Here is a 26,888-nt window from a genome sequence, read left to right as displayed (position 1 = left end):
CTTGTATTTTTTGGTATTTGGTTACATTTCATATTTATCTATTTTTTTTCGTTCTATGTTTTTAGGAAAACACAATTATTAAGAATTTTTTTTCTAAAAGGATGTGTGTGAGAGGGAGAGAGAGAGAGCAGAGCATGTGTGTGCATGTATGTGAGAGAGAGAGAGAGAGAGCGTGTGTTTGCGTGTGCATATGTTTGTGTGTGCGTGCGTGTGTGTGAGAGAGATAGCATGTGTGTATGTATATGTGTGTATGTATGTATGTGTGTGTATGTATGTATGTATGTGTGTATGTATGTGTGAGAGAGATTGTGTGTGTGCGTGTGTGTGTGTGTGTGTGTGTGTGTGTACAGTTATATTGACTTATATGTATGCAGACAGATATGTCCATATTTTGCTTAGGCATAGCAATACTAATAACCTGGTGTCAGAACTGAATAGGCAAATGCTTGAGAAAAAAGCGTCAGTCGAGCAGAGAGCGTAATAAGCAGTAAAGTCGTGTTAAGGTCGTGTGTTCGATACTCGGCCACACGCTGTGTCCTTGGGCAAGACACCTTATTTCACGTTGTTCCAGTTCACTCATCTGGCAAAAATGAGTTGCACCTATATTTCAAAGGGCCAGCCTTGTCACATTGTGTATCACGCTGAATCTCCCTGAGAACTACGTTAAGAGTACGTGTGTCTGTGGAGTGTTCAGCCACTTGCACTAGAACCCTCATCGCCATAATCGACGGAACGTCAGTTTTATATATACAATAACTAAGTTATATATTATACACTCCATTGTGATCTGTTGTTTGTGACCCCACCGGTCCGAGGAAAAATTGTCTTGCATGAAACCGCTTCATTGAATAAAAAGATCAGAAACCGTTGGTTTGTTGTAGCTCTACGTATTATACTATTATCTATGGGCTCCCTCTGATGAGTACTATAATGTTTATAGCGTTACTATATGTTACATTATTACCTATAGTATCGCTATACATCAAATAATGTCTTTTGTGCCTGACTATGTTATACAATTGCCGATAGTTTCTCCATACCTAATACTATTCCCTAGTAATAGAGAACAGAACACAGAGACACTATAGAAAACAATACAACACATGGAACCTCTGTTTTCGTGCCTATTGTTTCCATATTCAATGTTTCTCTTTTAAACATAATAGAATGAATTTTAAACGTGGGCACAAGGCCATAAGAGAGGCGAACAATCTATAAATTTGTTTTCTACAGAAAAAAAGCGAGATATAAAAGGTGAATATGTAAAAGTAAATGAAATAATGATTTTTATAGCATTGCCATACACTCACAGAAAAGGTGATGTAGTGAAGTTAATCGACGTCAGGTTTTTTTAACCTGATATTTTGTTTTATCGACCCAGGAAAAGATCGACATTTATGTGGCAATAGCGGAAGCGAAACACAGATGGTCTGTTTCGCTATTCTTTGAGGTCATTCGTCCAACAAGAGTAATGTTCACGAATGAATAGAATTTGTTTAAAAATCTAATATTTTGAAGGTTCTAGTTCTTGAATCTATATGGAAAGAAACATTGATCTGAGGACAACGGGTTGTATTCGTGGACAAAACACTTAGCTCTAAACGGCCGGCTTCACCTAGATTTGAATTAGGATAATTCACAGATGTAAGCATTGCAGAAATAAATGAATGTGTGTGTGTTGTTTCTGGGCTTGCAGTGCTTGGTTCAAATCCTGCCAGTGAAATAGATAGATAGATAGATAGATAGATAGATAGATAGACAAACAGACAGATAGATAGATAGATAGATAAGGATAGATAGATAGACAAATTTAGATATAAAAGTACAAAGAGGAGTATACAGAGCAGAAGAGAAATTGGGAGAAAGGTAAAGACAGTCAGACAGTAATGATAAAAAGTGACCAAGATAGTTTTGTGGGGGGGGGTGTATTTGTGAAAAAGAGGGGACTAAACATATAAAGATATGGAAATAAAGAAAAGCAGAAAGAAAGAGTGAATGAGTTGTTATGAAACAAATGAGAGGGGGGGAAGATGTTGAATTTATGTACGTCTATGTACGTAGATGTGTATGTAAATATGTACTTTTGTGTATATGTAGGATGTACGCGTATGCGCAGTTCATAAAGAACCACTTTGTTTTGGTGCCATAAATCTAGAACGAAGCTAAAACTAACAGCAAAAAATAAATGTTTCACCAAAGTTTTCTGTACGATCTACAATGGTTGTTACAACAACAACAAAAAAAACCTACCCGTTGGTTTATACAACAAGACATATGTGACTATTAAAAGCAGCAAAAAGGAAACGCAAAGAAAAGTTAGACAAGTTTATTTATGTCTAAGCACAGAGAATAAAAAGTCGAGAAGATTTCTTTTTGCAAACGCAATTTATTTTTTTTACATTTTTCCCCGAAATTTTTGTCACCGTGTTTCGACCCTCCTTTCTTTATTTCTTTCTCTTTCCCCCTCTTTCTCAATCTCTCTTCTCTCCATATATATATATATATATATATATATATATATATATATATATATACTTACATAGAAGAGACCAAAGTGAACGTACGCTGCTATATGTTTTATATATAAAAAATACAAAATGCGACAAGAACGTAAAACACCCAGATAGACGATACAAAGAAAGCAAGAACGGGTCATTCGGAGTTTTCTTTCCTCGGTCGAGTTCCGGATTATCTTTGCAATTTCGGCTAGTTATCGGAATTGCAAATATAATCTGGAACTCGACTGAGGAAAGAAAACTCCGAATGACCCGTTCTTGCTTTCTTTGTATCGTCTATCTGGGTGTTTTGTTGTCCCATTTTTGCATCACCTAACTCTCTGGATGTTTTACGTTCTTGTCCCATTTTGTTATATATATATATATATATATATATATATATATATAAATAAAGGGAAAGAGAGAGATGAGTATATGTATATATGTGTATATATATATATATATATATATATATATATATACATATATATATATATATATATATATATATATATATATATATATATATATATATGTAGAGCGATAGGTAGGTAGATAGATAGAAAAAATAGATAGATAGATAGATAGACAGACAGAGGGAGAAAGGGGTAGATAGATCTACAAACATATACATCATACACACACGAAAATACAGACATATACACACGTACAGAAATACACATACATACACATGCACACTATTTAGAGAAAAAATAACATTCGGTCTGGGACATTTCCGCTCCCTCTCTTTCTCTCTTCCTGTCTCTCTCCTCTCTCTCTCTCTCTCTCTCTCTCTCTCTTTCTCTCTCTCTGCACGTATCAATCTATCTCTCACCTACATGCATGTACTTTCTCAGGGACACACACTCATATATATACATACATACACATAATCATGCACACATATACGCTCACATACACACACACACACACATCTACAGAAAGATAAAACAACATGTCACATTCCCACATCATTGCCATCACCACCACCACCATCGCCACCACCACCACCGCCATCACCACGACCCCTACTCACCTTTACTCCATCTACATTGTTTTGTTTTCCGCTCCCACTCCTTTTTTCCCCACGAATTTGATTCAGATATAGCAAAGACGACGACGACGAGGAGAAACGAAACTATAGATTGCGCTTCTGACCTTTCACCTTTGACACGTGATGTCAGTATGGCCTGCTTGTCAGGTAGGAACTGGAAATACAAACAATAAAAGACAAACCATATCAGCTGAATGCTTCAGTCGGTTTCTCTAAGTCCATCTACCAACCGAACCAAGCAACTATCCATGTCGTTATCGTTTCATTGAAAATGTTGAGGAACGCATCAACACACATCTCTGGTCAATGTTATTGCCAACAGTTCTGAGAGTTATTAACCTGACAGGTAAATTACAGTAGAACCTCACAGTACGAGTGCCCCATTGTACGAGTAGCTTGCTGTACGAGCCGAGACTCGTGCGAACCTTTGTCTTGAACTACGAGCAGAATTCTGCTGTACGAGCACACAAATCGTTCCATCTTTAAGGTAATTCTGTTGATAAAACTCGTTTACATATTTCTTTTGCATTCTCTTTTTTTTTATAATTATCATTTTACTTGTAACCACACCTTTTCTGTTTTAAAGCCCATAAAAAATTCTTTTTGAGTGTTTTTTCTTTTTTTTTTTTTTTTGTGGGGCTGGAACGGATTAATTATACTTAGCGGTATTTCGTCTGCCGCTACGTTCTGAGTTCAAATTCCGCCGAGGTCGACTTTGCCTTTCATCCTTTCAGGGTCGTTAAATTAGGTACCAGTTGCGTACTGGGGTCGATCTAATCGACTGCCCCTCCCCACAAACATTCGGGCCTTGTGCCTAGAGTAGGAAAGGATATATCGTTTTTTATTCATTTTTGTTTTGTTTTAGTAGTGAGAGCCTCCATTGGTAAATACCATCGCTAAAACTTTCTCCTATCGCTGTTGTCCTTGTCTTATCGAATTTTAAGTGATTGATTGATTAATTATTATTAATCTCGTTCTCTTATTGATTAATTATTATTAATCTCGTTCTCTTTTTATTGTATTTACAGATTGTTTCTCGCGATATGCTTTGTAAAGACAAGAAAGAAAAAAATGAATAAATGAATAAATAAATGAAGATCCAATTAAGGTGAAAGATAGAGATGGCCGTCCTGAGTGAACAGGTGAGGAGTGACCAGGTGATCAGCGCAAACACAGGACAGATGACCATTGTCGATACAGAAAAGCTGAGCAGTGTGAATATAGAACAGGTGTGCAGCGTGGAGACTGGACAGGTGACCAGTGTGACGTCAGGACAGGCGTGCAGCGGGAAGACAAAACGTGTGTCCAGTGTGAATATCGTATTGTCTTTGCTTGACCAATGTATTAACGTTGTTAACATCGTGACCAACAATGCATCAAGCCCAAGGGACAAGAGGAATAAAGTTCGACTGACCACTACTGCACATTCGTCAGTAAGAGAGAATTTCGGCAAAGACAACAATTAGTGTTAGTTATAACAAATTTTAATAATTAATAATAACAATTATTATTATTATTACTATTATTATTATCTATTAGTAATACTTAATATTGTTCTTAAAACTACAATGGCAGTAAAGCAGATTGACAGCAACACCTACAACTACACCGAGCTGTATTGCTAGATCGATATCATCATCATCATCATCATCAATTACAACAACCACGATGACGACGGTGACGATGACGACGGTGTCAACGTAAACAAAAGCAAATAAAAAAAAGCAACTAGTAATACAAAAATAAACAACATCAACAACAAAAGCATCTCTCTCTCTCTCTCTCAGACTAGCAACTATGACCGACATATTTCGTTCACGCTGAACACTACTTCGATCTGTTCAATTGGCTGGTTGTCCGACCAGCTTTACCTGGGGCGGATTAGTCTTACCTGGCGTAGTAGCAGCAGCAGCAGTATCAAACGCCGTAGTAGTAGTAGTAGTAGTAGTAGTAGTTAAACACGAAACTAGAGGCACACGTACCACTACCACCACCACCAAAATCACCACACCAACAACACCGCCACCCCGCGGTGCACGCGACGTTTAACCACAGCAACAACAGATACTATCACCACCACCACCGCCATCACCGCCACCACCACTACCACTACCGCCACAACAACAACAACAACAACTGCTAAATTTCTTGATAACTGACTGCCGCCTGGGGAGGGGAAGAGGACGACAGTGAGGCAGGAGACCTGGAGAGAAAGGAGGAACGAAGATTAGTGCTACTACTGGAAACTATTAGCTATAACTACTACTGCTGATACTACTACTACTACAACCACTATTACTACAGCTACTACTACTACTAAGAAGAAGAAGGCGTCGACGGTTTACGTACAAAAGTTATAGTAAGAGTGATCGTGGCTATAGTGGTAGGACTCACAAAAGTAGTGACAGTTGGTGAGTGTAAGTGGGAGACGAAACTTAACGGAGTGGAGTAGGGGTAACATAACACGACAGTAGTGCCCCCTCACATTTTAGGAGAACGAAGGCCCTGCCAGGCGATTAAGTATCACCGGTTGCTACTTTTCCCCGGGCAGGGCCCAAATGCAACCCTACAGACACGAATAAAGGACTATATATAAAGCATACATTTACAGATTGTATGTGCATATATATATATATATATATATATATATATATATATATATATATATATATAAATGCAAACCTGTGTTTGAGAGAGGAAGAAAAGAAGGAAAACACGAATGCTAAAAGGAATTAATGTTTGACTTTAGCTACCCGCAAAGAGAAACTATTTGATATTAAACAAAGTTGAACGGTACACGAAAAATAACGACTGTCATAATAATTATTATTTCACGTATTTATTGAACATGGACATATAAAGAAAGCGAAATTACTTTCCATCAAGCTGGATCGTTTACAAATAATTTATTTAAGGTCGTAATCAAGGAAATCTATTTGGAAAAAAAAAGCTAACAATAACAGGAAACCCCCTCGTATGTGTGTGTGTAAATAATATGTATTATATTATACAAATACGAATTGATTTAAAAAACAAATACACACAACAAACTAAAGAAGTCTCAAAGAAGTTGTGTCTCTAAAACACACAGCGGAACGTACGTATATTACTGAACGTAAATATATATATATAACCTTTGCTTTTTCGGCGAATCACGGAAGTTTCTTCATATATATATATATAAAATGTAGCAAAATCAGATATATATGTATACAACCTGTTGGAACGAAATAATGTCAAAAAAATATATATACTATATGTACGTGTATGTACATATATGTTTGAGTGTATATATGTGAGTTTATATATAATGTAATATAATGATTTGGTGGTCTGAAGCGAGCGAAAGGATGCAATGCCCACAGATTTACCTCTTGCTAAAAACATTCTATTTTATTGGATTATTGCATTTTATACGGTGCAATACACACGGTAAGTACTTCTAATTATCTTTCCTCTTTTTTTACCTGTTCACTTAGATATCTTTCATACCTGTAATAATATCTATAGAATATTCGAAACGTCAACAAGAAATTAAACTTTAAAAATAGCGTTTCTGTTTAATAATTATTTGATAGATTAAAATCTGTTTAAAACTTCATTAAATTTTCAATCTCCTTGGTAACTTTTAGGACACCGTGTATTTTAGCTGGTATACCTGTCTGGCATACTTGTCTGTCTGTTTAATGTTTATTTTATCATTTCTGTTCTTGTGAATGCTGCTGTCGTCTATGCGCTCGCTGTGCAACGACAGACACCTAACTACCTGCAAACGAACATGACAAAACTTTTGTATTGTGTATAGTTTATATATTTCTATTGCTCAAGTTTACTGGGTCTAGCACGCGTGTAGAAAAAATTTGACGTTATATATTTATGCAAAATAAAGCGGCGAGCTGGCAGAAACGTTAGCATGCCGGGCAAAATACTTAGCGGTATTTCGTCCGGCTTTATGCTCTGGGTTCAAATTTCGCCGAGGTCGACTTTGCCTTACATCCCTTTCAGGGTCGATAACATAAGTCCCAGATGAGCATTGGGGTCGATGAATCGACTTATACTCTCCCCCGATATTGCTGTGGTTACAGAACAGGTGAGCAACGTGGAGACTGGACAGGTAACCAGTGAGAAATTTAAAATCTGAAGCCTATATATTTATATAATGTGGTTGTGTGGTTAAGAAGCTCGTCTTGCGACCACATGGTTTCGGGTTCAGTCCCATTGCACAGCACCTTACTTTGTTTGTTTTTTTACTATCGCCTTGAGTGGACCAACGTCTTGCGAGAGAATCTGGTAGAGGGAGGCTGTGTCTTTATGTTTGTCCCCACCACTACCACTTGACAACCAGTGTTGGTTTGTTCACGTCCCCCGTAAACTAGCGGTTCGGCAAAAAAAAAACGACGACAAAATAAGTACCAAACTTTAAACTAAAAGAAAGAATCAACATAAGTATTGGCATCGATCTGTTCGACTGAAATCCTTCAAGGCCGTACTCCAGCATGGCCGCAGTCCAGTGATCAAAACAAGTAAAAAGATAGGACACAAACACACACATTTACGTTGATGACACTGTAGATGTGTATATATATATATATATATATATATATATATATATATACTGGTGATGTGCTTCAAGTTGTTGGATCTACAACATGTATATGTGTGTGTGTATATATGTGTGTGTACGTGTGTTCTTTAGTCATAAAACATTTAAATAACATTATTATTAGCAATCTATGTATGTGTGCGTATATATGTGCACGTACGTATCTATATTCACATATATGTATGCATGTGTGTGTGCATATATATATATATATGTATATATATGTATACATATATGCATGTATATATATATATATCATTAGTGTGTCTGTGCGTGTGCCTCCATGTGTGCACATGCGTCTGGGTGTATGTGTTTGCGTATGTATATATATATATATATATATATATATATATATATACACGTCTGTGTGTGTGTACATATCTATGCATCTGTACAAACGTGTGTATGTGCGTGGGTGGTTATCCCCCCACCACTCATTGACAGCCGGCGTTGGTTTATTTACGTTCCCATAACATAGCCGTTCGGCAAAAGAGAACCGATAGAATAGGTACCAGACTTAAAGAATAAGTACTGCGATCGATTTCTTCGATCAAACCCCTCAAGGCGGTGCACCAGCATGGCCGCAGCCCATTCATAATCAAATAAAAAGCGATATGTTTGTGTTGAACACCTGTTGCTTTTATAAGTCATTCTAAATTAATGTTAAAAAAAGAGAAAGTGCGCCTTTTTTAAATCCTTCTTTATGCACATGATCCGCCGAACTGTTGGGGTAAGGCATTATTGTCACAAAATCACTTTGTCTTCTCTTTACTACAAGGTGACACAACGCTTAGTCCGTTGAATCAGTGACGATGTTTGCTGCATTAGAACAGGCAGGTTGATTCTGCGACCTGGTTTCGATTCTGAGTGGAACCTGTTTCGTTTCGATTGTTTGCGCACATGTGCCTGTCTGCCTGCCTGCCTGTGTGAATGTGTGTGTGTGTGTGTGTGTGTGTGTGTGTGTGTGTGTGTGTGTGTGTGTGTGTGTGTGTGTGTCTTAGATTAGTTTGTGTGTCTTTAATTTGTATGTGTGTGTTGTATGTCTGTATGATGCATGCGTGTATTTACGTGTCTGTGTGAATGTGTAGATGTTTGTTTGTGGGTGGATAGACAGATAGATAGATAGATAGATAGATAGATATGGGTGTGTAGTTAGTTCTGTGTAGATGTACCTATTTATTTAATCTGTGTGTGTCTATAAACAACGATCTGTATCCTTTACTTCTGGGTGTCTGTGTGAGTATTTATCTGAGTATTTATCGAATGTGCGTGTGATATTTTTAGTCATTTGTGTAACTTACATTTGTATTTCTATATCAATCAGTATGCATTTGTGTGAGTATCGACATGGATGTGTCTGTGAGTTTATATATGTGCGTGTGTGTGCGTAACTGCATATTTACATATATGTGTATGTGTATTTGTGTGTGCGTTCGTTTTGACACATAGATGCGTCTATGATTATACAGGTATATATATATACGATGTATGATGCTGAAAAGTTCCTGACTTTGGGTAAAAGAAAATATGCGAGGATCAGTTAATTATGATTTCATTCAACGTATTCCCCTCTCATATTTACTCACTTATTGCGGCAGTCTTTCAGTCCTGCAGCAGTTCTTCAGTCCTGTAAAAGAACTCGGAAGTTTGGGTCAAACCAGGCCTTTCGCGACACCCTTAAAGCCAGGAATTTTTCAGCACTCCCTCATATGTGTAGGTGCATACATACATACATACATACATACATGATGAAATACAACTAGATTCTAATTTAACCTTTTGCATCAAGCTAATTTTCTTTTCCCATATTTTTGCATGAGTTTCTTCCACTTTGAGCAGGAAAGTTCCTAACTATATCATCAACGTTTATTCTTGTGTTCTTTTATTGGTTTCAGCCAGAGGTTGAGGCCGTGCTGAGGCACCGTTCAGTTTAGACTCATTCCTGTTCCTTCCTCCAGAATTGATCCTGCGAAGCAATGAGTTGGGCAGAGCTTCACATTTTTTTGCCTTTCTTGTGATGTGGGTCCATCAGGTATACGAAATAAAAATTTGTTCTCTGAGACCTTTTGGTATGGGATGGAAAAGTTGTAGGCCTTTGCTTCCTTACTCTGGACTTTATAGACTTTCACAGCCTCATCTTCAAGATGATGTGATGTTGGCGTATGAAATATCTCAGAACAACCAGAAGCATGAATTTGGATAACAAAGGTATGCAAAGAAAGGAAAGCAAAATAAATTCTTGATTTACTGAAAGCCTCTTTGCTTCCAAAGAGGGTATCCGAATGCTTAACTGCAAGAGCAACCGATATCAGATGAGGAGGGAGGGGGATCTCACTAAATTCCCAATCAATAGTCTAAATTAGCATACCATTAAGGAAAAGTTGGGGTTAGTCAGAAGATGATAGGATAGGCTAGGAACAAGTGTTTCTTGCTCAACAGGCGTCATATATGAGCATATATATATATATATATATATATATATATATATATATATATATATATATATATATATATATATAATCCGAGAGAGTTAGGGGTTGGGGATTCAACCCACTAAGGGATAGTGTTTAACCTATTCAGAAATTTAATGTCGAGTGGTGACAATAATTAACAATTTTGGAACTCTTTTAACTATTGCATACGTTTCGGTTGTAAAGCATTTTTCATGTTAGTTTGTAATAGGATGTCTCTGAATAGCAATTTTGTTATTGATCAAATCCACGGAACATGAAATGAGTCAGTTTCCTCATTTTTGAAACCATTCGCCAAGAATAAAAAAATTTCTTGTTTTAATATCACCGGCCAATTTAATTTCTCTCTCAAATAGTTTTTAAAAGTCAAAATAAAATTCACGAAAGATAACAATTATTTTTTCATTGAAATGACATTAGAAAAGCTGTATATATCGACATCAAGATAGTCATCTCGTAACCTTAACAACTAAAGGGAGGAGGGATTATATATTTATTTATTTATTTATATATTTATCGTTATTCTTCAGTTACACTCTACTACTTTCTCAACGTTGCAAAGTGCAACCAGTTAACAGCAAACAAGCGATCGAATACCTCCTGTTCCCTCTTTTGATAATAGCTTATCTGTTTATTTATTTATTTATTTATTTATTATTATTTATGATCCCATCACACATCATTGTTTTATGTACCGTCTTTGTTTTGTTTTTTTTTGTATTTTTGTCCTTTATTTTTCGTTATTTTATTACCTTTTATTTTCACTTATCTTTTACCATCATCAATTTCCTTTACGTCCACCTCATCACTACCATCATCATCAACAACAACGACAACTTTTACTACCACTTCTGACTCATTTGGTCTTTCCGGATTCTGGGACAGCCGTCATGTTTATAATCATGTTTGTTATTACTATTGTTTATATATATATATATATATATATATATATATATATGTATATGTATATATGTATATATATATATATATATATATATGTATATATATATATATATATGTATATATATATATATATATATATATATAAGGTAAGGGCGGTATGTATATGTGGGTGGGTGGTCGCTTTTCCTAATTCTGCTTCGATTAGTTAATTTATTTGCTTGTTTTTTTTTTTTTATTTCCTCTCGTTTTATTCAGTATTTTGTCCATGGCGTTTCTAGTAATTATTTATGTGTGTGCAGTCAGCTGTGACTGAATGGCGACAGCTCAGTCAATATAACAGACATGACGTGAAAGCCGAGGTTAAACTGATCTCGGGGACTTCAGAAAGCTTCATGTTACATTTGTTAATACTTTCAACATATACACGGGGACTTATAATAATGGACGCCATTTTAATTGATCTGTATTAGGTACTTCCCTGTATAACTTTACATCAAGTTTAGCGTTGGTGGTGGTGGTCGTCGTCGAGGTAGTCGTGGTGTTTAACATCTGAGACAATCCCGATTAAGTAAATCTTTAATCAGAGTCGTTCTTGTGATGACCATGCTATTTTCTTGTGGCACACACACATATATATATGTATGTATGTATTTTTGTCAGTCATTAGTCAAATGCCTTGAAGAATTTCAGTTGAATGAATCAACCCCGCCCCCATCATCACCAGTAGTTTTTTTGTTTTTTTTTTAAGCCTGGTACTTATTCTATCGATCTCTCTCGGGAAGTTACGAGCACGTAGACACACCAGCACCGGTTGTCAAGCGGTGGTGGGGAACAAACACACACACACATATATCTATGTATATATATATATATATATATACACACATATATATATATATATATATATATATATATATATATATATATATATATATATATATATATTCGACGGGTGCTTTCAGTTTCCGTCTACCAAATCTGCTCACAAGACATTGGTCGACTCGAGACTACAGTAGAAGACCCTTGCCTAAGGTGACACGCAGTGGGACTGAACCCGGACTTATATGGTTAGAAAGCAAACTTCTTACCACACACGCTAAATTTCGTTCCAGGCTGGGCTGTTCACGACTGTAGATTGGGTAAATTCTTATAACGTTAGGTGAATGTTAGATGTATCTGTGTGAGATGGAATGATGAATATCTTTGAACATTAGTTTACATGTGTAGGGCTTGAATTAGAAATTATTTGTTAAGATGTGAGTGTGTGTGTTAGAATGGCGGACACTCTTGTTTTATTGTATAGGAATACTGTGGGACTTAATTGAAATTACATATATGATATCAACACAGTTGTTATCTCCTGTCAAGTCATAAATTTAGAAATTCCTTTCGTAAACGATCCCGTTGTTTCACCTCTCATAATAGGGAGCCTTTTGTCAAAAATGCTGCCATTTCAAACTAGCAGCTGGGTTTCAATCTCATACACCCCTACCTTTATATATGTGTGTGTGTATGTTATTGTATCTCAAGGCTTGTCAACATTTACGTTGTTATCTCTATACATACAGCATGATAACATACGACAACGCGTGCACGAAAGATGGAGAGAGGGAGATACAGAAAGGCAGAGAGAGAGAGAGAGAAGGGAGACAATGAATTGCTCAGCAAATCGGCAATGACAGTATTTTACATTTGTTGGCAGCCATTTTGAAACTTTATCTTACCGTTTTCGTTGCATTACACCGCTTGTTTGTAGCAATGCTAGAAATAATTTTACTTTATATATTTGGTTTTAGAGTTTTGTTTTTTGTTTCTATGACAACAAAGGCACGTGAGATTATTAAAGTTTGGGGTTGCAACAAACAAGAGAAAAATCTAAATGCTATTATTTACGCAAGTGAAGGTGACAAGCTGGCAAAATCGTTTCAGTGCCTCACGGTGTTTCTTTGACTCATTACGTTGAGATCAACACCCTTCCGGGGTCGATAAAATAAAGTACTAGTCAACGAGATGAATGAGGGAATTGAATCAGCGAGAGTGTCATCGAGGAAACGAACAATTTGGGTCAACAACAATATCTGGTCAATGAGGTTGACAGGTTAGCGAGGGGTCTCTATGTGGTCGTTCAACTTGTAAGAAATACTAGCTCAATCTCCTTCAACTCACATCCCATCGTTTCAGAAAATAAAGGCACTTTGAATCATGTAGTTTTAGATGTGTTGGGCATAGTGAAAAAACGTGATGGCCACGGCTGGAATTCTTTTCATTATAGGTTTGCACAATTATAGCTCACCCGGGACTAAACAACAACAAAATGTTGGTCAAGTTTTTGAAAAATGCCATCGCGTTGCATTATACTTCTTGTAACAGCCACCGACATCGGCCCCCACCCCGCACTTTACAGACCCACTAGGGCCCACTACAGAAGTAATGTGAAACTTGGAAACAAGTGTCAGTAATGACAGGCCGTAGGTTTCGGTGTGAAACACGATAGACTTTGAAAAATATTTTTCTTGCTAGTCTTCCTGCATTTTGAATCTAATTGATTGGTTAAATATGCAAACTGAATTTCTTTTAGATATTTAGTTCGGTGCTCTACCGTTTCCTTTCCTCCATATATATATATATATATATATATTATTTGATCATCCTTTTTGATGAGAAAATTCGGCGTTTCAGCACTTCCACTTTGAACATATTACCGTATAGTGTTTATGTGTTAATAATAATTTCTAGTTGTTTGATGTGAGTCATTACGTCAGTATGTACACTCGTTTGCGTAATACACACTATTACATCAACTAATCGCTGAATTTTTGAAACAGCTGTAAAGACCTATCAATACTATATTTTTTTCTTTGTCAGATACCCTTGTTTAAGTTTATGTAACAGCTTTTAAAGATGATATAACTCCATATGTAAGTGTTTGTCCACATTTTGTCTCGATATATATATATGTATGTATGTATATATATATATATATATATATATATATATATATATATATATGAGAGAGAGAGAGAGAGACAGAGAGACCTAATAATTTCAACGTGATATACAAATGTTCACCCAGCAAGATTTTTAATGAATCGATCGCTTTTAGTTCATGGTTTGTTTGTGTTTTTTAGGTTTTCTTGTGCATAGATTTTGTCTGCTTTTTTTTTTTTTTTTTTAATATTTTATCGTCGTTTCTTTCTTTTTTGCAAATTAAATATTAGATTTTTAATAATCAACAAACTTTGTTTTATTCCGCTTCTGAAAGACAAAAACAAAACAAAGACAAACATCTTGACTGAGAGTGAAACTAGTTTGTTTGTTTTTCTTTTTGTCTCTTTTTTTTTTTTATATCTCTACCTGATAACCTGTAACCAATAATAATAATAATAATAATAATAATAATAATAATAATGATGTGCAAACGATAGAGAAAATGAAATACTTGTGTGAAAAGGCTGGGCGTCATTCCGTAACTAATTGTAATCTAATACTACCTCTAGATGTCGGTAGTGTTTATTGGAGGGCGTGGCCAACAATGATCATTTCAGAAGACTTCCACATCAAGGACGAGTCCCACTGAAGAGACTTGTTACGTTGTTACGTGTCATTTGAAGCCACACACATCTCTACTTCTTTCTCTCTCTCTCTCGCTTTCCTACTCTCTCTCTCTCTCGCTTTCCTACTCTCTCTCTCTCTCGCTTTCCTACTCTCTCTCTCTCTCCCTCTTTCTCATCTTCCTTCACTTTTGTCTCTCGTAGTCTTTTACCTTCTGTCCTATTCTCTTTTCTTCTTTTCTTTCCCTCCTCCTTCCTTCTCTTCTTTTTTCTTTCTACTTTTATTCCCCTTTCATTCCTCTTTTTTTTTCTTTGTCTCATTGTCCTCTTTCCCTTCTTTCCCGTCTTTTTCTCTTCTTCCTTCATCTTCATTATCGTTCTTCTCTTTCTACTTTTCTTCTTTTCTTCGTTATCGTTGTTGCATTCTTCTTCCTAGTCGTCTTCTCTTTCTTCTCTTTCATCTTCGTTATCGTTGTCTTTCTTTTCTCCTTTTCTTACCATTTTCTTTCAATATATTTATTCACATTCATCTTTGTTCTTTCTTCGCTTAAAAGTCATTGTTTTTCATTCTCATTTTTTTTTCAAAGATTTTTCTCTTTATTTCTTAACTTTCTGTCATTTCAAAGTGTATTTTTTAAAAAATCGTGTTGACCTTCTTTTTCTTCTTTGATTGTCAGAATGCACACTTTTCAAAAGAAATAATAATCATTTTTTAGCTATGACAAGATGAAATATTTTTATACGGGTGGATATATTAAACTGAATCGACCCTTGCATTTGATTGACACCTGTGTTACCCACCCAGTATTAATTACAAAGGAAGAGAAGAGAAAAACTCGGTGGGACTTAGATTCAGAATATAACCCAGTGCTTTCCAACTAGTGCGTCCCTTGTACAGAAAGGTCTCAAACAATTGTCTCAAGTCAAAATAATTTCTTTCTTTTACGTGTGTAGATTAAAATCAACACACACACACACACACACACACACACACACACATATATATATATATATATATATATATATATATATATATATATATATATATACCCATATTTACACATACACACGTGTGCGTATATAAGTGTATACACACACACACACATTTATATAATATGTGTGTGTGTAAGCGTGTTTGTGTATGCGCGTGTATGTATGTTACTGTATGGTGGGGAAAGAAATATGAATGTATATGATAAATTTGACGGCTTGTAAGGGGCAGAGGTTTTTAAGAGGCACTTCAGTTTTGGAAGTCCCTTCCTTAAAGCCCCACTTGCCAGTAACGTAAGCCCTGTGTTATATTAGTTGCAGACTGATTTTTCTGGGACATAGTTTAAGAAAAAAAATGTAGTCCACCTTAAAACCGTGAAATACAGCATGTGTGTATATGTATGTATATGTTTGTGTGTGTATATATGTATGTACGTATATTCGCGCTAATTTTAGTTAATTTACTGGTGACATAACAGTATCGAATTACATGATAAGGTATGTGTGTGTATATATATATATATATATATATATATATATATATATACATGTAAAGAAAGAAACAAATATGTGTCTACTCGACCAACGTTTGAAATATATTCAAAGTTGAAAGCTGAATGGCGGACAACTGGAGCCATTATATATTAATAGCCCGTCATTTTAACCACAGGAACCATATTGTTGACGATGTGATGATGGCTGCAAGATTGATTCGAGGGTATTTAATACGTATTGAATGTAATTATATCACAAATAATAATAATGATGATAATAAAATAATGATAATCTCGCGAAGTGACACTTAGTACAACGTTGAATTGTCGTTCTGTTAGTTTTGGTGTTTTTATTTTTTCTCTTGGTTCTTGTTGTTGTATTCTTTCGGTTGTTCAGAATTTAATATCTTGTTATCTGATATCTTCTAAGTTTGACTTGTTGACCTGAGGAAGCTTTGAAGAGAGAGTAAGTTACGGCGTTTTGATGGAGTATACCTCGGAGCAAAGGTTGTCTGCAGATGATCAGACCGACAATTTACTCTCCATATACTCCTACATTGCCCCCCGCCCCCACCCCACAAGCCATCACTGAAACAATGGATGGCTTCTCTCAATCTTTCGTTTCAGACGTTGGACAGCGGCCATGCTGGGGCACAATCTTGAAAAGTTAAGTCGAACAAATCGACCCAATTATTATTTTTTTATGACCGGTGGTATTTACTATATCGGTCCTTTTTTGCCGATCTCCTATGTTACACGACATAAGCAAACCAACACCGGTTGGTTTGCGACGCGGGGGGCACAAACACGTAGACATAGCCACATATATAAATGACCGGCTTCCACTCAGTTTCCGCCTAGCAAATTTACTCATAAGACATTGGTTGCACTGAGATTATATTAAAAGACACTTGCCTAAGATACCGCGTAGTGGGACTGAACCCAAACTACGTGGTTGCTAAGCGAGCTCCTTAACTACACAGCCGATGATTTCTTTTCTTCTTGTTCGTTCAACTACTGCGATCGATCATTCCATTATTCCTCCACACAACAAAATTCCCGGCTTTGAGCATTTTTTAAGACAAAAATTGGATTGGCAGAGTCGTTAGAGTGTCGAACAAACTACTTTGAGGTGTTTATTTCAGTTCTTTACATTCCGAGTTCAAATCCTGCTGAAATAGACATTGCTTTCAACTCCCAAAATGAGACGATATGGCAAGGCTGAGTGGACATTCGGTCTGTTTTGGTGACAGCACATTTTGATAATGGAGGCAAATACGCACGCGCGCAAAAATATAAGCATGCAGGCAGAAATAGTAATAGAAATATGTGCGCACGCGCGTGGCATGTTTGTGTGATGTATCCATTGGGGGAGGGATAAGAAATTCGCTTCACGACCATGATGCCCTGGGTTCGATCCTACTCTACGGCATTTTGTGCAGATATTTTTACCATAGCTTATCCTTGGGTCGGTCCAAACCTCGTAAATGAAATTGGAAAGACAAAAACTACATTATAAGTCCAAAGTCAGTTGAGAGATGATACGAACCCTCTGTCTACTTCTTCGGTCGTCTCTGACTCACTGTTGGAATATCATAATCCTTAATTGAACAAAATAGGACTTGTGGCCTTTGGCCCCTTTTTCATCCCCCCAAACAATATTACACGAGCATTCAATTCAACTTATTAATCCATATTTACAAGGTAGACTATATATATATATATATATATATATATATATATATATATATATATATATTGTGTGTGTGTGTATACATATAATCTGTGATGAGCTTTACGGCTGCCGTCTTTTGTCATTCTGTCTAGCTTCGTATTAAAGGGTTTTGTCTGGTGGAGATCGGAGAATAAAGAATGGGGCTGGATTTCAAATTAAAATTAAGGAGATCAGTAGAGGTGATTTCGACTTTTTAAAGTAGTGTAGATGGGAAGGAGAACAAAACGAGGAGAGACGTAGGCGGATTTAAATAAACGGAGAGGGTGAGAGCGATAGACAAAAAATGTATTTATACTCAAATAGAGAGATGAGTGCTATAGAAAGTGGTGGGGGTTGAGTGACATGGAGATTGTGTGTGTGTGTGTGTGTGTGCGTGTAGTTTGTTTCTTTTGACCCGTAGACAATAGGTTAATTTAAAGCTAGAGTCAAGTCTCGTCTTTAACACTGTTTCAATTCCAGGTTGTACTCTATTGCATTTCAAGCGCATCACTGCGTTCTCCTTGTAAAAAGTATTACAGAATCTGATTTCATCTCAATATATATATATATATATATATATATATATATATATATATATAAACACACGCACTATATATTCACTCGTTTATTACTATAAAATATATATAGGGTGCGCTGAATAATAAATTGTCGTGTAAATAATGCAAAAATGAAAATACCATTGGCATCTCATTTTAAAAGATATATTTAGCAAAATTGCATAAAAACAACTTGAATTACTAAAGAGTAAATTTATTCAATAAAATCGCCATTTGCTTCATGTGTGCAACACCCTAACCACTGAGCCACGGGCCTACACACACACACACACAGGTGCATACGCACGCGTGCACAAACGCTGTTGCTGATATTGCAACAAAAAACCTCCTAGCTACACGATCTGCACGAAATAGCCACGAAATCTTTCGCAAATATGCTCTCCTTTTAAAAATAGACCAAAAAAATGGACACGTTGGACAGTGCAGTCCACGTTATACAAAACAATGCGATGGTCACATTTGAAATACCTTTCAGCATAAAGTTTTCCTTTACCAAGATAAACTTATGCCACAACAAGAACAATAGCGACAACATTAAAATAACTGGTATAATTAAGATAGTGGGGCTTTTCTCTCGTTAATTATCTTATGAATATCCAGCGCTTATTAAGAAAATTCTAAACATACTCAGTAACTGTCTTTCTATGTAGCGTTCCCTCTACGTCTCATTTATAACCATACAGCGCGTCTTTTCAAAGTAAATTGACTATGTCCAGCTAACTCGAAATATGGGTGTTATTGCCGATCTAAATGAAGCGTTAAAACTCGCCATTGAAACTTTTACAAAGGGTAAAAAGATATATATGGTTTTGATAATGTTTCCACAAGTATTTATTTATTCATATAATGTGTGTGTATATATATATATATATATATATATATATATATATATATATATATGTATATATATATATATATATATAAATGGTTGTCATGTTTGTTTTATTAACCTTTTTATATTGTTTCATTGGGATTAGAGAGAGAAGGGGTGAATGATAATGTATGATAATGTATTCATTGAAGTTTGTCTCCTGTTTTCTTCCCTTTGTTGATGTTACCCTCTCTCTCTCTTTCTCTCTGCGTTTGTGGTTTTGTATTTTTGTACATTTGTTTTTATTTTGCATCGTTTTGTTAACTTTCTTTTTTGCTTTTTTTTAGTACATTATTTATTGTCATTACTGGTTGTTGGTTTTTTTCTTCTTCTTGGTCACTAAACTCTGAGCTAATTAGTCAAGCTTTTATATACCACTTAAGATTGAGATCATTATTTGCCTATAGGTGTGTATGTATGCGCATGCTCATACACACAAACGTGTGTATGTATATATATATATATATATATTTATATATATTTATATATATATATATTTATATATATATATATTTATATATATATATATTTATATATATATATATTTATATATATATATATATTTATATATATATATATTTATATATATATATATATATATATATATACATATATATATATATATACATATATATATATATATATATATACACACATGCGTATGAATATAAATGTATATACACACATAAGTCAGCCGTTGTGTTTGTATGAGTATGTATGTGTAAATATATATACACGTATGTATATAAATATATATATATACGCACACACACACACACACACACACACACACACACTATATATATATATATATATATATATATATATATATATATATATATATATATGCATACAAACACTATTTGTATACTTACATACTCACAGGCACAAATGCATCTTATATGTATATATATTCACACACCTATGTATGTATTTAAATGTACATACATATATACATACCAGCTCAGCCATTTTACTCTCCATCGCTTTCTTTCTATCTTTGTATACGTGTACGCGTCTGTTACCGTGTAGATGAATGCCTTTATGCGCGCGTGTGTGTGTGTGTGTATGCGTGTGTATTCACCCGTACACATATCTCTTCACACGTATCATACAAACTCCTTCAACTGTGAGAGGATTAGCAACAATAAGTCTACGTTATAGTTTTACACTCAAACAACGCTCTTCCATTTCTCTCCACATTTTTGGGGTTATAACTTACAAATCTGAATACGCCTATACCTCTACACCCACCCATCCACCCACACAGCCACATACGGGTATCCCTATGCCTCATTCGCTTTTCATGTCTCCTTTAAATATCGCAAACCGAGTGAAACTTTCTGAAAAATGATGTCTTTTTGTTCAGAAACAACTTGTAGAACTAAAGGCACCGCCCTTTATCTCTTTAACACCGGCCCCTTTCTCTCTCTATCTCTCTCTCACTCTTTCTCTCTCTCTCTCTCTCTCATATATATATATATATATATATATATATATATATATATATAATGTATGTATATATCACATACGCTTTCACACACACAAAGATAGGCAGACAAACATTTATCATAAGATATATATGCACATACACACATATATACACACATAAATATATATCTATATATATATATATACATTTATGTATATACATATACATATATATACATATATATATACATACATATATACATACATATATATATATATACATACATACATACATACATATATATATACATGTGATTTATATCTATAAAATGTATGTATGCATAATACATATTATATATTACACATATATATATATCATACATGTATAATATATATACTTACTTGTCTTTAAAAATATCTTTAAGAAACTAGAAATTTGAAAATATAATACAACTTTAACATACATACAGTCTAGCAGATGGCAGCGTTTAAGCCTGACTTTGGACAGATTATTTGCCATAATCAAAATGATAATACTGGATTAATTATTAAAAAAAAAAGAATGAGATCTTTCGGACGGCTTTCTAAGACTTCAAAGTTGATTTCGAGTGTAGGTGATCATATGCCAGTAAAACAAAAGAGTCGCAGAAGATGTACTAGATGTACTTCGAGGAACAAAGAAAGGAGGACTCAATACATTTACAGAAAATGCAACATTCCGTTATGCGTTGATAAATGTTTTACAGTAAATCACACATAGCATGTATTTATAAATCATGGTTTTTCTTGTAAATATTATTTACATATTGTAAATATGTAAATATTGTAAATCATAAGTAAATATGTGTATCATATGTAAATATTGTAAATATTTATATCATAAGAGAAAAAACTATATAATTACATAATCATTATATGAGGAAAGAAGTTTATTTATCATTTCATAGGTATAATTTGGAAGGAGTTATTATATATACTATTTTATAAGTGTTATTCGAAAAAATAATTGTAATTTATAATAAATATTATATGAGAAAGCAATTATAGCTTCATTTTGCGTTAGGAATAAACTAAGATATATTTCATCTTTATTTCCGTAATTTTCCGAATTTGCTCATCGTGCATGTGAAATACTGTTGGGATGGGATAGTCCCAAGTATTTATTCATTAGAAGACTGTTGGGACATTTTTGTCGCACGTCCAAAAATCATACGTAGCGATAAAAAAAAGTTTAGAAAAAGCCGGAAGAAATACTGCTAAGCATTTTGTCTGATGTGCTAACGATTTTTTCCAATCGGCCATTTTTGTCTGATGTGTTTCTGTTTTGGGTGGGGGTAGTCAAGTACATCGACCAGTACTTTACTTTATCGATACCATAAGGATGAAAGTCATAGTCCACCTGGACGGGATTTGAGCTCAGAACATACAGAGCAGTAACTGAATGCCACAATACATTATTTGCTGGTGCTCTATCGATTCTGCCAATCCAACAACGGATTTCATCCAATGCAACCTCCCACCCACAGGCAATCCATCACCACCTGAGTTGCTATAGTAACAGAGTAGCTGAAAAGTTGATTGATTTGAGAGATAAGTGTTGTCAGCTAATTGAGCCATCATCTCTTGTTTCACCTCTGCCTACACCTAATGCCTCCGCCGCTACCGCCAACAACCGGCCTGTGGTGGGGGCGGGAAGAGGTGAAGCAATATGATGGCTTCATCTTGTCAGCGGTTGGACTGTAGCCTTGAAACAATACATTGCTTCGAGTCGTTCTTTCTCATCATTGTCCAACAGAGTCTGTTCGACTTCGTTTTATGCCACTGGCTCAGTTATATTTCGTCTGCTTTTTTGTTTTGGTGGTGATGGGGATGTAGGTCTATGCGTGTGTGTGTGTGTGTGTTGCCAGTGCACATATGAATTTTTGTGTGGAGAGATTCCTACTCTCGGAGTGGTTGGCGTTAGGAAGGGCATCCAGCTGTAGAAACACTGCCAGATTAGATTGGAGCCTGGTGCGGCTCCTGGCTTGCCAGTCCCCAGTCAAACCGTCTAACCCATGTCAGCATAGAAAACAGACGTTAAATGATGATGACGATAATGATGATGATGATGGTCCTCAGAGTTTCTATCTACCAAATTCTCTCACAAGGAATTTGTCAGTCCGGTGCAATACTAGCTGACACCCGCCCAATGTGACGCGCAGTGGGACTGAAACACCGAAACCAAGTGATTGCAAAACTATCTTTTTAAACTCACAGCCATGCCTATATATATATATATATATATATATATATATATATATATGTGTGTGTGTGTGTGTGTGTGTGTGTGTGTGTGTGTGTGTGTGTGTGTGTGCATAAATTCTCTTACGAAGCTTAGCAGATATTCGCTTAACTGAAACAGTAGCCATATTGTAAAAATATGAATGAACCCATTTATAAATTATTTTGCAGTCATCATCGAGTTCTTTCATAATCAAGATTACCAGATCGGAATCTACCATATATATATATATATATACTGGATGGGGGTGGGGTGCAGTAGGAAATTGCTCTAAAAACACGACTAATTATTATGGAGAAGGAGGTTGCGTTTTGTATTTTGTTCGTATGTATTTTTTTTTGTTTTGTATTGTTATTTATAAGTGTGTCGAATAAATCGATAAGGAAGAGAATCTAGTACACCTGTTGTACTGTAGTTTCTAGTTCCATCGATTTCTGTAGATGAAAAGAGAAAGTGAAACAAGTTTATTTTATGAATTCTAGTTGACATTGCTAATGTAATTGAGCGTCGCTCTAAATTTGGTCGTGGGCGCTGGTGCGACTGCTGCTTCTGTTATTGTTTTTGTTGTTGCTGTTGTAGTTAATCTTCTGGACATAGATTGTCGATCGAGTCATTGGTCACATTGCCAACTGGTAAACGAAATGAAGATAAGGATTAATGTGAATATTCGTTGAGAAATATAAATATGTATGTACATATATGTATATATATGTATGTGTGTGTGCGTGCGTGCGTGTTTATGTCTGTATATGTTGTTTGTATATATGCATGCATATGTGTGAAATGCCAGAGGATTTGTTTAAGCCGGTCAATTTTCAACCAGCTGATTAAAGGCACTCCGGCTGCGACTATCCCATTTTTCTCCAGTTAGACTCATTATATTCAAATCTACATTTGTCATATTTCTCTGGGCATTACATATGAATATTTGGTTTCTATTTCGGGCAGATCCAAAGATCACGTAGAGGCTGCCTCGTTGACGCAGTCCAAATATAGTTTTAAGGACAGTTTCATGTCCTAAAAGCGAAGAGATAAAACATCTGGATAGTACGCTAGTCCATCGCAGGTATTCTCAAGTGGTCTGGTATTTATTTCTCAATTTTAATTCTAAGTAGAACAGAGGTAATGTGGCATAAAGTTTTCTGCCCCGGACACAGTCAAAGACTACACACACACATATACACACGATTATTAGGTCCCTGTCGGGAAGCTCTTAGTTCATAACCGTCCTTCATAAGCAGCAATTTGCGTCTCTCCAATCAATAGACGTTCGTATATGTCTCCGGATGTTTATGTATTTGTATTATCTCTGTGTATATTATCTATTAATGAGCTAACACATTATTTATATTTTAATGCTATTAAATCATGTACTTAGACCATCAGTAAACAAGCAGCTACACAAAGAAGCAATTATGGTTATAGCGAGAGAGAGAGAGAGAGAGAGATAGAGTCCGTGCTAGGTTTAAACATAGTTACTGTTACTCTGGTTTATGTTTCATGCTTTTTGACTGTCACCAAATTTTCCTGCCATAAATGAATCCTTCTCTGAGTTATTTTTCTCAGCTCATTTTTGTTTAAATTATGCAAATTACTTGGGCCATAAATGTTTTCTACTCCTTTTTGTATAAACTCTAAGTTCCTTGGCTACGAGAGGTAAGTTGTTGTGCTGATCACGACTTTTCAGCCAGAAATACATTTCTACGTTCGGCCTCTTAATCCCGACTATAAACTTATCCTTTTCCTTAGTGGTACGTCAACTTAGAACTCTCGCGTTTTAAGATTATTTCCCCTTGTCAAATAGAGCTGGTCTTGATTGCCATTTGGTAATTATGACACATTCTTTACAGGTGGTGACAGTGTTATGTTGTAAGGTATTCAACATACCTGTATTTGATAATATCTTATCTTGATTGTACCTGAATAGATTCTTTTGTTGTTGTTGTTTAGAGGTGGAGTTGATCTCGTCTAGTAAAAAAAATGGCTTGCGTAGTTTGCAATCTAAACGTTTACGTGAAAAAAAAAAGTATAAAGTTCACGGAATATCATATTAACTCGAAACTTCAACTCTTCATTGTTGTCAAGAAATGTCACCTTTAGAGGAGAACAATAAAGATAAAAAGACAATACAATACCCATTGACAGGAACAATCAGCAGTGATATGTATACGCACACACATACACACACACATTTACATACAAATGCATTCACATACACATAACCACATATATACACACATATATATACACATTAACACGCACACACATTCTTGTCTACTTTGTAAAAATCTCCTTCTTATAATACCTTATATCTTTCTTGTAAAGTTTAAGGATCTCTTTACTAAAGTGGTGGTTCTGGTCTATTGTTTAAAGCTCCAGCCTATGTCAGCCATGATCGAGTTAGTATTTAATCAAAGGCGTTCTAGGTCGTGACCAACCTGGCTTCTCTTCTGTACAACTTGGCTAACAGCAGGTAAAGCAATCACACAACAACTCCATCATGGGGTCGAGTTGACTGTTTAGCAGTAAACCGGAACAAAGGTTACGACCTGCTTTTATTTTATTTTATTCTGAAAAGGGGATCTGTAAGGGGCAAAATATCTGGCCCTTTGCTTTCTTAGTTCAAACCCTATCGTGGCCTAGATCGGTGATAAACTTGTCCCTGGGTAGCTTTAAACGTGTTCCGTTCTCTTGCAAACATTCCAGACAGATTTTCGGCTTTATGGTACTTACCCCCGCCAACACCAGCAGCAGCAGCACCATCACCACCCATCATTCTCAAAATTCTGTAAAGGGACATCATTATTGTCCTTCCTTCGTAGTTAAGGTGTGTGTGTGATGTCGTCCTATCTAAAATAAAAGAGCAGAAAGAAGGGTAAAATATGGTTGGTTGATGGTTTAGCGTCGCCTTATTTCAATTTGCACGTTTTTAGCTTTTTAGTCGGTTCGTTTTATAATTTATTATTCAACATAACTGTATGCATTCGTGAATTTATCAATAGGTATAGTCATGCGCGCGCACAAAAATGTATACGTGTATGCCTGGCGTGCTAACGTTTCTGCCAGCTCGCTGCCTTCTGCTGCAATATTAAAACATCAGAACTGTGGCCAACAGGAGGAATACAGTGGAATATAAACACACTACCATAATACGCCATAACTGTCCATCTTTTTCAATCTGTATACGAGGTGGATGTCATACAACCCAAATTGTGTGACTCACTCTGACTGGGGGGAAAAATCGAACGAAAGGTGAGTTCGTGCGTGTATTCATAGATGTCGCTCACAGGTTTACACATGCGAACCCGTGTGAGTGTATTTGTGTCAGGGTGGGGAAGAATTCTCTAGTGTACGCTTGTACCAATCGAACTGGTCCTTCTCACAATTATAAGCGTTCAATAGAGCCATTATTATTATTATTATTATTATTATTATTATTATTATTATGAGAT

At 35.6% G+C, this 26,888-nt stretch overlaps 1 protein-coding gene across 3 annotated transcripts in view; it reads left to right on the top strand.

The window, feature by feature from the left end:
• Nucleotides 1-26,888, top strand: part of LOC106872414 (uncharacterized) — a 161,027-nt gene that overhangs the window by 92,585 nt on the left and 41,554 nt on the right. For 2 of the 3 annotated variants that reach the window (XM_089361445.1, XM_089361443.1), the window contains exon 3: nucleotides 4,578-6,981. In XM_089361445.1, the coding sequence (XP_089217571.1) occupies nucleotides 6,870-6,981 (112 nt within the window). In that variant the 5' untranslated portion in view covers nucleotides 4,578-6,869. Of the gene's footprint in view, nucleotides 1-4,017; nucleotides 4,037-4,577; nucleotides 6,982-26,888 lie in introns of those variants that run through there. The other variant, XM_089361444.1, reaches the window with a different exon arrangement.

The sequence above is a fragment of the Octopus bimaculoides genome, chromosome 13 (assembly GCF_046866305.1).
Source record: "Octopus bimaculoides isolate indiv1 chromosome 13, ASM4686630v1, whole genome shotgun sequence".
Taxonomy (NCBI): domain Eukaryota; kingdom Metazoa; phylum Mollusca; class Cephalopoda; order Octopoda; family Octopodidae; genus Octopus; species Octopus bimaculoides.
The sequence above is the reverse complement of the archived record's forward strand: the minus strand, read 5'-3'. Positions and strand labels throughout refer to the sequence as shown.